Source organism: Rhinatrema bivittatum, chromosome 7 (genome assembly GCF_901001135.1).
Source record: "Rhinatrema bivittatum chromosome 7, aRhiBiv1.1, whole genome shotgun sequence".
In the NCBI taxonomy this organism is placed as follows: Eukaryota; Metazoa; Chordata; class Amphibia; order Gymnophiona; family Rhinatrematidae; genus Rhinatrema; species Rhinatrema bivittatum.
In genome coordinates this window covers 10,576,218-10,590,582 of record NC_042621.1, presented here as the reverse complement: position 1 = coordinate 10,590,582, position 14,365 = coordinate 10,576,218, and the positions used below count along the sequence as shown (strand labels likewise).

The window sequence follows — 14,365 nt, the reverse complement described above, 5'->3', positions numbered from 1 at the left end:
AGGCAGGAAGGAGGAGGAGCATCAGCATGTTTAAATGCGATCTTTTTCTTTGGGCCGTGGTGACGTGAGCTCCAAGCTTGACCTCTGCCCCCCTGATCATGCTCCGAACCATCTCCAGACCTCAACCTTTTGCTTCACCAGACCACCTTTCAAACTATTTGCTGACTCTGACTGTCTTTTGCCTGTGTCCGCCTGCTGACGGTGGGAATTGGGCCCTGATTTCCCGGGGGTACCTTTCCCACCTCGGTCCAAGAGTCCACAAGTCCTCATTTCGTAACAGATTTCCAAGACCATGGACTTGGCGGATTTGTCTGCTCTCCAGGCTATACCCGGCCTGGCCCAGAAGATCCAGGAGAAACAGCGATTCCTGGAAACCTTGGCTATTTCCATTGAACGACTAGGTGCTCGTCTGGATTTGCTACCAGCGGACTGGACTGCCTTAAAGTCAGTTCCCGGTCTCATTCAGAAGCTTCAGAAGCTCCAATCAACGCTAGATCTGGTAGTGGTGGATGAAAATCATCTTGCTGTCCAGTAAGACCTACTTACCCAGTAACGCCCCACCTCTATTCCCCATGGCCTTCGTATTCGCTGCTGATTCAGCTCAGACAACCACGAGCAGAAGTATGGAAATCACAAACTCGGAGACATAACAGCTACTGTGTACCTGGTCAGGACACAGTACTACCCCTCCCGTAGCCCCTGAAGCAGGCACGAACGTGCCGAAACATGGCCCATGTCGGGCAAGCAGACGCGAACCCGTGAGAAGAAATAGAGACGGATGCCTTGATAAGTATTTATTCATAAGCAACGGGGAAATAAGGGGTTTTTATGAAAATAGCTTAAGAAGAAAAAATTGAAAAAGAAAAATTGTTTTCACTAAACTTGGATAATAAAGAATAATAGACGGGGCGAAAGAAAAGGACACCCATCAATTGGTTGTCCTTCAATAGAGCCACCGTACATAAGCAACACCATAGCACAAGTATTCCCTTGTATTGGTGCATGTTGGAGTATTAGTACTGGCATTAGTAGCAAGGATTTACTTAATATTTGGGTACTTGCCAGGTATTTGTAGTTTGGATTATTCACTGTTAGAAATAGATGGACCCTCAGTCTGACCCAGTATGGCAACTTATGTTCTTATGTTCTAAAGCCATGCTTAAATTCGCAGACACGGGTTACACCCTGCAAAAGGAAAGGTGTGACTTTGTGCGGGTGAGCATGTCTGGGTGTGCTTCTGCCTAATTTTCAAAACTAACAGGTGTGTAGATGTTTGCTTTGAAAATTGGTGTATCTTGTGCCTGCATCTGCCTGCCTAAAGTACCTGCAATACAATGCAATGACCATCTCTGAGAGCAATTTTCAAATTGCCCATGGACGTGCAGAGTCAGAGGGTACTGTTTACCCATGGACATTTACACCAGTTTTCCAATTTTTTCCTTTGAAAAAACTGGAAAACTGGTGTAAATGTAGTGCGGGTGCTATTTTTTTTTTTTCAGCTAAACAACCAGGGTTACCTTTTGAAAATTAAAAAATATGCACGTGTGCATCCCTTATTCCCCCTTTTGCTGCTTTAAACAAAAAAGAATAGACGCTGCCCCCTGCCCCTTTTCCAGCCGTGGCTCATCATTCCGCTATATTTGTAGTGGAATGATAAATCCAATGGTCAATTTGTCATTGTTTGCACAAGAGACATGTTTTTGAATCTCTTTGATTTTGTGTGATTCATCATGTTAAAAAAAAAAAAAAAAGACGTGGAGGGAACAGGGATCTCCTTTTAAAATACTTAGAACAAAAATGAATGTATAAACTGTATACAAACAGTGGAACCGAAAAATCTGAATATATTTGTGCCATGGGTAGTGTTTCTTTAAAGGGATAAATAGGTTTATTAGTGGCTGGCGATAGTAAAACATTATTGACTAATTTAAAATTATTTTTTTTTAGATCAGTGTTTCTTTAAATACCCTTTGCTGTTTGTGCACACCATTTTCTTTGGAAGAAAGAGTAAGAGGTTGGCTACCAGGAAGGCTATAAGAGTGAGACTTTTTAGTAAATAAAACAATTTTATCATATTTCTGTGCAGCTAGGGTACAATCAGTTTCTCGTAAATGTTTTTATTTAGAAGTGAATTTTTTATTTGGAAGTGCCCTGATGTAGCACGGATGTGAAATGCTAGCTGCGTTGGCATTTATAAGAGTAGCGGCTCGCATGACATTTGTAGGATCAGCGATTTTTGCATACTGGGTTCAACATCAAAGACTGATGTCGGCAATGGTTCGACTGAATTGAAACTCTGAAAGTACAGGTTAAGTCATTTTTTAGAGAAAGGTGGACTGGGATTTAAAAATTGCTAAAATATAAATATAGGGGGTTTTTTTTGGAGGTTTTTGTGACTAGCATGTGTAGCAGTGCTGCACATGCTAATCACATGCAGCCTTCCGCAGTGACGAACTGCGGAAGGCTGCTTTCCAAGGTCTTTTCCAAAAATGTGCTAAAATATGTTTTGAGAAAATGTAGATGCACAGAACACATAACTGGTCGTGAAACATATTGGTTTTGACTTTCTCATGGTTACTCCTTTTCCTTTTTGGTCTTGGAAAATTGCCCATCATAGCAGATTCTCTGTGTGCTCTTCTGCATAATATAGTACCAGGGAGTTCCTCCGAGTGCATGGAGGGAATTAAGATAGTAACATAGCGAATGATGGCAGATAAAGACCACATTAAAGAACTGATCCATTTTAATGAAAGAGCTCTGTGCATTTTTTTTTTTTTTACATTAATAACTCCTTATTTTAACACATTGCATGTCAATGTACCAGGAGATTCGAGTAATTGTCATCTTGCACAATCTGCTGACTGTATTAAATCCAAGGAGCTTGTCTTGATTGAAAAGGACCAAGCGTTAGGGGAATTAGGAGTCATGCACAAGAGGATTACCTGGACGCATTCCTTGCATTATTTTCTAAGTGCACGACATAGCCTCCTCCCCTGTACATGGCCACTTTGCCCCAGATTGGATGGCCTCTCAGCTTGGACTGGCTCTGGTAGCGCCAGGCAGGGCTGGAACTGGAGGAGTTATTGGTGGCATCAGATACGTTCCAGTGCTCCACATAGTCTGACCTGTCTTCTGTTTCTAGAGAGTAAGCCGCGTGGCATTCTTTGATGGAATTCTGTAGCACGTGAGCAATTCGGCAAGAGTCCATCTTAACCCTCACTTGCCGAATTCGGGCACCACCAACTAGCTTCGAGTTGCCATCTGTAACAAAGCCTGCAATTAGAAGGAAAACCGTTTAGAGGTAAATTTTAAGAACCGGGAGCGGGCATGCATGTGCACGTGTTTGCCAGCTCACGCACACGGACGCAGCGATTTTAAGACCTTCGTGAGTATTTGCGCGTATACGTGTGCGTGTTTTAAAATCGGCTATTCGCGCATACATGTAAGCACGATTTCATATTGACGTGGGCATAAAATTCGCCTTGGGGGGAATTTTACTAGACACGTACGCCGACGCGATTACCTCTTTTCCCAGTTTGTTCCCAGTTCGCCGCAGCAAAGGAGAGGACTTGCTAACCCCCCTACCTAACTCAACCTCCCTTTTACCCTATTAGCACTGACGCTTGTGTGCATAAAGACTTATGCACAGACTTCATGGTACAGATCCGGCCCGCTCATGCCCCGCCCAATCCACACCCACTCCCCGCCCCTTTTTGTGAAACACATTTTTGTGTGCATTCTGGGAGATATGCGTGTACTTGTGTGTTTTTTAAAATCAGCACAGCGCGCACCAAGCCGAATCACATGTGTACCTTCCAGCCTAAGGGGAAAAAACTGCTGATATTTGCGCACATGGCCCTTTAAAAAGCCGTTCAATATTGAAAAATATTCCCCCTCTGTAAGTCCATTGGTATAGTGTTTATTGCATTCCGGCTAGTTCAAACTAGCTAGCTAAAGATCACTGACACGGTCATATTTGGGAAAAAAATGTACCCAAGATGCCATAAGATTGCACACAACAGTTAGAGAATTTAGCAATGAGCTCCTAATACCAGGATAACTTCCATATAAATTTTTGATTAATGTTGTGTTGGCCCAGGTGAAGAAATCTTGGTAGCTATAGACATCTTGTAGCCCATTCGTGAAGCTGCTTTCCAAATGCTTATTCAGATAATAGGAATTAGGGTCCCGCTGGCCGTAAGCCACCAACAGCAGCATCCAGAGAAATCCCAGGTAGGCTGGAAAGAACAAAAGGTACGATGTTAGTTAATGCTGGTACTTTCCATAAGTAAGCCAGACTCATACAATCTTGAATTATTTCTGCAGCAGAATGAAAGCCTGGGAGGTTTTCTCCTTTTAATGCAATGAATTGACAAGGAATGTGGCAATAGATATCTTCTTTTAGTCAATATTGGCCCAAACTTCTGATGTCAGGCTTTGCTGGAAGCAAAGCCCTGTAATTATTTCCTTTGAAGTCTACATTTTAGTTGTATCTTTGTATAAATGAAACTTAAAAGGCTAGACATGCTGAGCAATTTTCAAGGTACATGCTTGGGGAAAACATTTGCATAGTTTTGTTTTTCTTTTCTATTTCTTTCATGTCTTTTCTACATTGTAGTGCACACTAAGGGGCAGACTTTCAAAGCCCTACGCCTATTTTCAAAAGGCCCGGTGGCATGCATAAAGCCCCGGGATGCATGTAAGTCCCGGGGCTTTAAAAAAGGGGCGGGGCGGGGTGGTCCGGGGTCGGGGCAGGGCCGGAGTCTCCAGGCACAGCGGTTATTTGCTGCTGTGCCCGGGATCGCGGGCCGGCCATTGGCCGGCACACACAACCTACGCCTACCCGGAGGCAGGCGCAACTTATAAAATAAAGGTTAGGAGAGGTTTTTAGGTAGGGCTGGGGGCGGGTTAGATGGGGGAAGGGAGGGGAAGGTGGGGGGGGGGGGGCGGAAGGAATGTTCCCTCCGAGGCCGTTCCAATTTCGGAGAGGCCTCGGAGGGAACGGGGAAAGCCAGCAGGGCTCCCCAAGGGCTCGGCGTGCGCAAGGTATATTGTGCACCCCCTTGCGCGTGCCGACCCCGGATTTTATAACATGCACGCGGCTGCACGCGCATGTTATAAAATCGGGAGTACATTAGTGCGTGCTGGGTTGCGTGCACAAATGTACACCCACGCGTAGGTATTAAAATCCGGCCCTAAATGGTTTAATGCAGAAATTAAATGAAATGAAAAACTGATTTTTTTTTGTTTGTTGTTTCGAATTGGAAAATGACACAAAAAACAACAAACATGGGTGCTTTCAATGTCTTTTTCAATGACCGCACATCGCTACAGTTTCCCAGTCATAAAATCTCAAGAAATGTTTGGCCCTAAGTATAAGCATCATATCTGGAAATTTGCTTCTACTGCCGAGTCATATGGAAGTAATTCAAACAAACATGTAAGTGCCGAATGGCAACAAAGGTCATCAGGAATGGTATTACCTAGTATTTCCCTAATCAGAGCAAACACCTTCTGCTCCTTCATGTAAATATTCTTCATCTTCTCAATGTCTGTTGGAGGAGGTGGTTGGTAGATGTTATTATCGCTGTCTCTTCGCGTACCGAACAGGATATTTGAGTCACCTGCAAATCGCAGCAGCAAGACTAATATATTAACAATTTGCCACCTCAGCAATTTAATTTTTTTTATGCAGTCCTTATGGATGGATAACTGGGTCAATACTGTGTTAAACTATCATAAGCGTTTGTTGAGAATGAAATCAAAATATTGTAGCTACCATTTTGGTGGTTGGGGTAACTTGGGCCATAGCGGCTTAGAAACAGCCAGAGAAATAAGGAGGCAGATTCTGGCTGTTCCTTAGGTGTATTTTATTTATAGTGGAGAAACCAAAATCAAAACAGTCAGTGCAGCTCACCTTAACTTCAGGTAAGATACAGTTCTTAAACATAACAGGTCTTGGCATATGGTGGTTCTCTGCCTGCTCCATGGAGCCTGTTTAACCCTTCCAGGCCCTGTGTTCTTAAACTCTGGGGAGGGGCTCCTCCCTTCATCCAGGAATCCCTGTGGGTCTGGATTTTAAGGCGGTCCGAGCGAGACAGCTGTGCCCCGGTCCTTTAAGGTAGCCTGAGGGAGTTTTATATATTCTCCCTCACAAAGGATTTCTCCTAAGAATATTTCAATGTTTTGTTTGATGCTAGGTAGCAAACCATGTGCAATTCTTTTTAAGCTTGTTTCAAAAATTTGAAAAGCACTATTAATTTCAAAATGTGGCCATCTGTCTGTCACAGGGGCAGTCCAGACTATGGTGCTGAACAGCGCTAAAACGTGCTTTAATCCACCCTCCACCACCGCCACCCATTTATCGGTCATTTTATGAATGAATTGATGCATACACTGGATAGAAAAGACTGCTTTTGTGGGGGTGGCTTGATATAACATTACACTGCCACAGTAAACTCATTACATGCTGCCAGAAGGGATCATTTGAAGCAATATTTAGCCTTAGCAGGGCTGGTGCTTCCACAAGGCAAACTAGGCAGTCGCCTAGAGAGCCAAATCTTGAGAGGTGGCAAAAATCTCAACTGTTGCTAGCAAAGGCCATCCTGCTGGTGAGAGAGGGGAAAATGAATGCTGGGGAGGGGGTAGAGAGAGAGGGGGGGGGGTACTGGGGGTAGACAGGATACTGGCACTGCAGAAAGAGGGCAAAAAGAGTAAGGAGATGCTATGGAGGGGAGACATGGAGGGGGAGAATATGAGATTGCGAGAGAGGTTTTCTGGCAGAGCCAATGGCACCAAAGTAGGGAGCTGCCGCCAATAACTGCAAGACCAAGGTATTTGCATAGGGCACTTGATACCCTTGCATTGGTTCTGGACATTAGACATACTTATTGGGTGCTATTATAAACTCCATAAAATACTGCACTTTTAGCAAAGTTTAAAATTCAATCTTTTCATATGGGGAAGGATGGATACTCATAGAAACATAGAAACATAGAAATGACGGCAGAAGAAGACCAAATGGCCCATCCAGTCTGCCCAGCAAGCTTCCCTCATTTCTTCTCTCATACTTATCTGTTTCTCTTAGCTCTTGGTTCTAATTCCCTTCCACCCCCGCCATTAATGTAGAGAGCGGTGATGGAGCTGCATCCAAGTGAAATATCTACCTTGATTAGTTAGAGGTAGTAGGAGTAGTAACCGCCGCAATAAGCAAGCTACACCCATGCTTATTTGTTTTTACCCAGATTATGTTATACAGCCCTTATTGGTTGTTTATCTTCTCCCCTGCTGTTGAAGCAGGGAGCTATGCTGGATATGCGTGAGGTATCAGTTTTTTTCTTCTCCCCTGCCATTGAAGCAGAGAGCTATGCTGGATATGCATCGAAAGTGAAGTATCAGGCACATCTGGTTTGGGGTAGTAACCGCCGTAACAAGCCAGCTACTCCCCGCTTTGTGAGTGTGAATCCTTTTTTCTTCTCCCCTGCCGTATAAGCAGAGAGCTCTGCTGGATGTGTGAAGTAACAGTTTTTCTTTTCCCCTGCTGTTGAAGCAGAGAACTATGCTGGATATGCATTGAAGTGAAGTATAAGAATGGAGTGATCAAGCTAGTTGAAAGGCATCAGGAATAGAGGAATACTCAGGGTTAAATGTAGGGTTACAAGGGTGAAAAAAAAAGAAAAATTGGGATTGATATTTTCATGTCATTGTATAGTGATGTTTGTTACGTGGTTCAGGATTCTATTCTGATATACCGAAATAAACAAATTTTGAAAAAAAAATTCAACTTTTACTGTAGATGCATTTCCTTGCAATAGTGAGAGCACCTATTGGAGACCGTGTGCCCATTAGTCTGCCTGTCTATACGCGTGATTGGTTGTGCAAATGCGTGGTCATGCATCCCCTTACTGAAAGTTGGCATGACCATCACAGGTCAGGCAGAGGGGGAGCCAGGAGACCATGCTGCGTCTCCTGCCACTGCTGCAGAGAGTGGGAGGAGAAGCAGCAGGAGTTGGCGCTGCTGCCAATACTTCAAATATCTGCCAGTGCCGCTGATGTGTTGTTAATAGGGGAACTGGAGAGGTGAGTGAAAGGAAATGTGACTCTGTACAATGCCTGAAACATGCACGCTCCAACTTGTTTAAATTGACAGCCCTATCAGAATGCAGGAGACCTTTTGTTCAAGGAAAATTCTTTAATAAACATTTGCATATAAATGATATTTGACGTGCACGAATGACGCACACATTCACTGTAAAATGAATGTTTCATCAGCACACTGTCCAATTCAGCACATGATCTTTCAAATTTATATTTATAAAGGTATAAGGGTGTTGAGAAAAACTGCTGTCAGTTTGCTTATGCAGTTTTGAAATTATCTTTTGCCCAAGGTTTTAATTTCCGGTCCTCTTCTTTGCCATAACAGGATGAGATCCCGTGATGGCCTTGCAGCTCCGGTGTCTGACAGCCCTGGTTGGGTGGGCCTGAGCTCAAAGTGGGTTTGTCATGGCCCACCTAGGCCCACCCGTGGCTATGCCACTGGTACAGGGGCCCACCCCTAAACTGCATTTATAGGAAAAGTGACTCTGACAGGTCATGAGGAAGAGGATCAACGAGATAAAACTAGATCAAGGATTTGCTGCACTTTGCAACATCACAGACATGAATGAATAATCGGGAGCAATATTTTATCCTCAGTAGTTACCTAATCCTGACAGAGGTCCATCAATGGTTCTCTCATCTCCATCTTCATGTTCAACTTTCTTCAAAACTAGTGCAAAGAAGGCTGCAAAGCCTAACACCTGCAAAACAATCACCTGAAATTATGGGATGCACTTCCCTTAAAAACTCCCTGCTCGAGGGCCAGACCGAGTGCGAGTGCTGTGCAGGCAACATGGGTCTGATTATCAGGCCGGACTTCTGCTCTTGGGCCTGGTCAAGGGTGGGGGTGCTGCAGTTAACATTTGCAGCTGTTTAAGGAACGAGCTTTAGTTTGTGGCCCCTGGCTGAGGACTGTGGCTGTGATTGCTGAATTGATATGTTTTTTTTTTTTGGAGGGGGTGGGAGTATAAAAATAAGTGGATAAACCTTGGGCAGCCTGAGAAAGGAAAATTGGTTCTTACCTGCTAATTTTCGTTCCTGTAATACAACAGATCATTTCAGACCAGTGGGTTGTGTATCCCTACCAGCAGATGGAATCAGAGAACAAAAACTTTGGACACTGCTACATAAGAGAGAGTGCCACCTGCAGACCCTCCGTATCGGCCTGTACCCAAACCCTTGAAACTAAACTTCAACCAAGGGCGATCCGCCCAACTAACCAGAGGTCTAGGTCACCTGAAACCAACAAAACATACACCGGTAAGCCACTGGCCCTGCTGTTTAATAGAAATCCAATCATTCCTTCAGAATACTAAAAGCTCCACAGGCTGTCTTTCGGAGTCAGAACGGGATGGGCCTCTGGAATGATCTGCTGTATTACAGGAATGCAAATTAGCAGGTAAGAACCAATTTTCCTTTCCTGTACATACTCAGATCATTCCAGACCAGTGGGATGTACCCAAGCCACCTTATACTGGGTGGGCCTTCAAAAGACCTGCTCGCAGAACACTCATCGAAGGACGCCTCCTCCTGTGCCCTGACATCCAAACGATAAAACTTGGTGAAAGTGTGAATGGAAGACCAGACAGCCTCCCTACAAATCTCCTGTGGAGAAAGAAGTTGACACTCCGCCCAGGAGGCTGTCTGTGCCCTTGTGGAGTGGGCTCTCAACCCCCACAGGAGCCTGCTTTCCTTTAGAAATGTACATGGAAGCGAAAACCTCCCGAATCCATTTAGAAATGGTAGCTTTTCATTCTTTGTCTCCCTTCTTGGCCCCGGCAAATAAGACAAAGAGATGGTCTAACCATCGAAAAGCATTAGAAACCTCCAGATAGCGGAGAAGGACATGCCACACATCCAACAAATGCAGATCCCTCTCCCGGGAGGAATCACAGGACCAGTCCGGAAAAGCTGGAAGTTCCTCCGTCTGATTGACATGGAAAGAAGAGACTACCTTGGGCACGAAGGAAGGAACTGTTCGCAAGGATACCCTATCCCGGTAAATTCTCAAGAAAGGGTCTCTACAGGATAAAGCTTGCAGCTTCGAAATCCTCCATGCGGAACAGATAGCCACCAGGAACACCGTCTTCAGAATCAAATCCTTCAATGATGCCCTCTTCAACTGTTCAAATGATGCTTTGCATAGAGCGCGGAGTACCAAATTTAAGCAGCTACCTGAACTCGAAGTGAATTAAAGTCTACGCCTTTAGCTAACCCCTGCTGCAAGAAATCCAAAATCTGGGACACCCCCACAGCCACGGGGCTCAGGTTCCTCTGCCAGCACCAACCTTCAAACTCGATGGTCGATGGTGTATGCCAAACTCTGGCATACACCATCGACGTAGCAGGTCTCCTAACCTGAAGAAGAGTGGAAATTAACAACTCAGAACCTTTCAGATGCAACTTCTGTCTCTCAAAAGCCAAGCCATGAGACAGAAGTGACCGATCCGAGAATATAGGCCCCTGACGCACAAGGTGCAGAAGATGAGCCAGACGAAGAGGGCCGTCCTCTGCCAGTCAAACCAGATCTGCAAACCAGGGACTACTGGGCCACTCCGGAGCCTTGAGCACCACGGACCTGCGATGCGACCCTATCCGCCTGTGAATGCGGCCTATGAGAGGCCACGGGGGGAAGATATAGAGAAGAAATCCCATGGGTCATGGACACACCAGAGCATCGAGCCCCACTGATCCGAGTTCCCTCCTTCATCTGAAAAACTGAACCATTTTTGAGTTGACTCGAGTCGCCATCAAATCCAACTGCGGAGCGCCCCATCTGGCGCAAATGTGATTCCACGCCTCAGAGGACAACTCCCACTCTCCAGGGTCCAAGCACTGTTGTCTGAGAAAGTTCACTTGCACGTTTTCCACTCCCATGACATGCGGTACGACGATGCCCCCCAGATGAATCTCTGCCCAGGCGAACAAACATCGCGCTTCCAGCACCACTGCAGGACTCCTGGTCCCCCCTGCCTGTTGATATATGCCACCGTGGTTGCGTTGTCGGACAAGACGCGCACCATCCGACCCCTGACTAAGGGCAGGAACACTTGAAGGGATGGTGAACTGCCTGGGTTTCGAGACAGTTGATGGACCAATATTTCTCCAACATTCGCCACACGCCTTGAGCGGTCTTCTCTTGACACACCGCTCCCCATTCGGAGAGGCTGGCATCTGCAGAGATGACCACCCAAGCCGGGAGGTCCAACTCAACCCCTTTCTCCAGGTTGCGACGCAACAGCCACCAAGAGAGACTGTGTCTGGGTTCCTGAAGAAGAGGCAACGGAATATGGAACTGCTCTGATACAGGACTCCATCTGGACAACAGCACATGCTGTATAGGTCTCAAGTGCACAAAAGTCCAAGGCACCAGCTAAGGCCTAATACCTGAGTCTGTAACTTCCGCACTGTGTCGCCAGGAAGACCTTGTCCTTTTGCTTGTCGAAACGCGCTCCTAGGTGCACCAGGCATTATGTGGGCACCAACTGGCTCTTCTGCAGATTGATGACCCAACCAAGAGACCATAGGGTGGTCATCACTCTCTGGAGAGATCTCTCACAGTCCTCCTGAGACTTTGCCTGGATGAGCCAATCGTCCAAATATGGATGCACCAAGATCCCTTCTTTGCGCAGAGCTGCTACTACTACTACTACCATCACCTTGGTGAACGTGCGAGGAGCCATGGCCATCCCAAAGGAAGAGCCCAAAACTGAAAATGCTGACTCAGCACCTCGAACCTCAGGAATCTTTGATGGTCCTGCCGAATCGGAATGTGCACATAAGCCTCCGTTAGATCTAAGGACGCGAGGAACTCCCCTTTGCGCACTGCTGCAAGCACTGTTCGGAGCGTTTCCATGCGGAACTTGGGAACTCGTAAGCACCGGTTCACCTTCTGCAAGTCAAGGATAGGACGAAAGGACCCTTCCTTCTTGGGAACCACGAAGTACACCGAGTACCGATCCTGGCCCTGCTCCGCAGGAGGGACTGGACAAATGGCGTTGAGATTGAGTAACCTTTGGAGAGTCGCGCACACGGCCTCTCGCCTGCTGCGAGAAATCACCTGAGACTCTACAAAAGCGTCCTGAACTGGAAACAAGAAATCTGGAGCGCAACCATGCCAGACTACCTCCAAGACCCTCCTGTCTGAGGTAATCTTCTCCCACTCCTCGAATAAGCTGGATAATCTGCCTCCTACAGCTTCTACGTGAGAGTGGGGGCCCCTGGCCTCATTGGGGAGGTTTACCGCCTCCTGAGCCCTGACCTGTACAATCTCTGGGAGTCCGACGACCTCCACGAAAGGACTGCAGATGACCCAAGCTTTGCCTGGACCCAGGGGGAGAAACAGGTTTACCAGAACGAAAACGCCGAGAATCCCTAAAACGAGCTTGTGAAGGAGAAACCTTCTTACTCGGTTTCCTATCTTCCGGCAACCTATTGCCCTTAGTCTCTCCCAATAGTTTCACCAACTGGTCCAATTCCTCCCCAAACAATTGGACCATTGAAGGGGAGATTACAGAGCTGCGCCTTAGAGAAAAGGCCGCCGACCAGTTCTGTAACCATAAAAGCCTGCGAGCCGCCACAGAGGAAACCATACTACATGCAGAGGTGCAAACCAAATCATAGAGAGCATCCGCCACATAAGCCACTCCCGCCGAAACACCGCATCCACTCGCGGCACTTTCAAAAGGTCCAAGGTCTCCAGAGAGAGGGGGTAAATTTTTGCCATCGCTCGGCCCACTTTCAAGCCGGAATCAGGAGAGTCCCACTCCCTTGTCACCAACTTCCTGATCTTCTTGGGCAAGGGAAAAGTGGTTGTCGGTCCTTACAGACCATCGAGCACCGGATTGACTCCCTCACTATCCGACTCTTCCTGGGAGACCTTAATCCCCAACTCTTCTAAAACCTGGGGAATCAATGGGCGCAGCTCCTCCAGCTTGAACAGCCGGACAACTCGAGGGTCATCCCCCTCCAGGATTGGGAATCCATCCAAGGCCAGGCCATCCGTGTCAGGATCTCCCAGGTCTGGGGAGGGATCAGATCCCGGGTCTGTCCCCTGAGTGTCTGGGGGGGCCACCTTGCAGCGCTCGCATAGCATCCCCACTGGAGGCTGGGTCACCCTGTGCCAGATGGAGCCCCAGGGGCCACAGGGGATCCTGAGGATCCTGAGAAGAACGTTTGAATCCCCTGCTGGATGGGTCCGCCTACCGCTCTGCTGCCCTTTTAATTCCGGATCTCTGATTGGCCAAAAAGGCCTGATGAAGAAGCAGCACAAATTCAGGCAAGAAGTCCACAGGCTGCTTCCCCACCCCCTGCGGGGGCTCAGGCTCTACAGTGTCGCCCAGAGGCATGCAAATTAGCTCCATAGGGTAAAGGGGGGAGGGGAATCTCCCCCCCCCCCCCCACCCCCGGCACCACAAGGTCAGAAGCCTCGACTTTTGAGGCAGAGGCAGGAGGCCCGGCCGAACGGAGGTCTTACCTAACTGAGCTGCCCCCTCCCAAGGGGCCCTCCTATCCCGACCCGCAGTTAACACAGAGGGAGTGCGAATCCAACCTGCCCCCTGCTGCGCCACATGCGCCACATTCGGCAGCCTGCAGCAAACCGCGGGAGAGCTCCGACGAAAATGGCACCCACCAAAAAGGAGCTGCACTCGGCCACCCGCTGGTGGAGCAAAGTGCCTGCGGGCCAAGGCTTCGGGGCCCACAGCTGCCTGCCCCAAAAGCGTCACTCACACCGCGGGACGTGAGAAAGAACCAGCGCACGCCCCGAGAGAGCAGAGGGAGCCTCCTCCCTTCAGAAAGCCATCGCGTCTGATGTCGCACCCGCCCGAAGCCCCGGGCTGCCGACCCTCACGCCCCAGACACTGACCGGTCTCCTCCTCGGGCCGCAGGACCCACTGTCCCAGCTGGGCCCCGACTAAGTCCAGAGGCCTCCCTGAGGAACTTCTTAGGTTCTGATTAAATCACTTTTTTTTTTTTTTAAATAAAAACTTTAGCCAACCTCAGCAGGACCAGAGGAAACCGAGAACAGCTTTGGAGGCCGAGGGAACCAGAAGCCTCTGGTTATCAGGCCCTCTGGCAGGGTGTGGGCAAAACACAGTCAGGGGTATCTAACTCCCTGGACGTCCGGCTCCACTGGAGGGATGGTCCGCAACGGTGCCTAACACCTCAAGGAGCAAAATCTCAGCTCAGCTAATCTAAACTAACTACACTTTTTTTTTTATTTTTAACTAAACCCTAGACTGCAGGTTTGCATCTCAACCATCTGCTG

At 47.5% G+C, this 14,365-nt stretch overlaps 1 protein-coding gene across 1 annotated transcript in view; it reads right to left on the bottom strand.

Moving 5' to 3' along the window:
- Positions 1 to 14,365, bottom strand: part of PKD1L2 (polycystin 1 like 2) — a 122,130-nt gene that overhangs the window by 30,732 nt on the left and 77,033 nt on the right. The window contains exons 33-36 of the mRNA XM_029610621.1: positions 8,702 to 8,798; positions 5,484 to 5,624; positions 4,053 to 4,238; positions 2,943 to 3,273 (exon numbers count right to left, since the gene is read on the bottom strand). Of these exons, the coding sequence (XP_029466481.1) occupies positions 2,943 to 3,273; positions 4,053 to 4,238; positions 5,484 to 5,624; positions 8,702 to 8,798 (755 nt within the window). The remainder of the gene's footprint in view (positions 1 to 2,942; positions 3,274 to 4,052; positions 4,239 to 5,483; positions 5,625 to 8,701; positions 8,799 to 14,365) is intronic.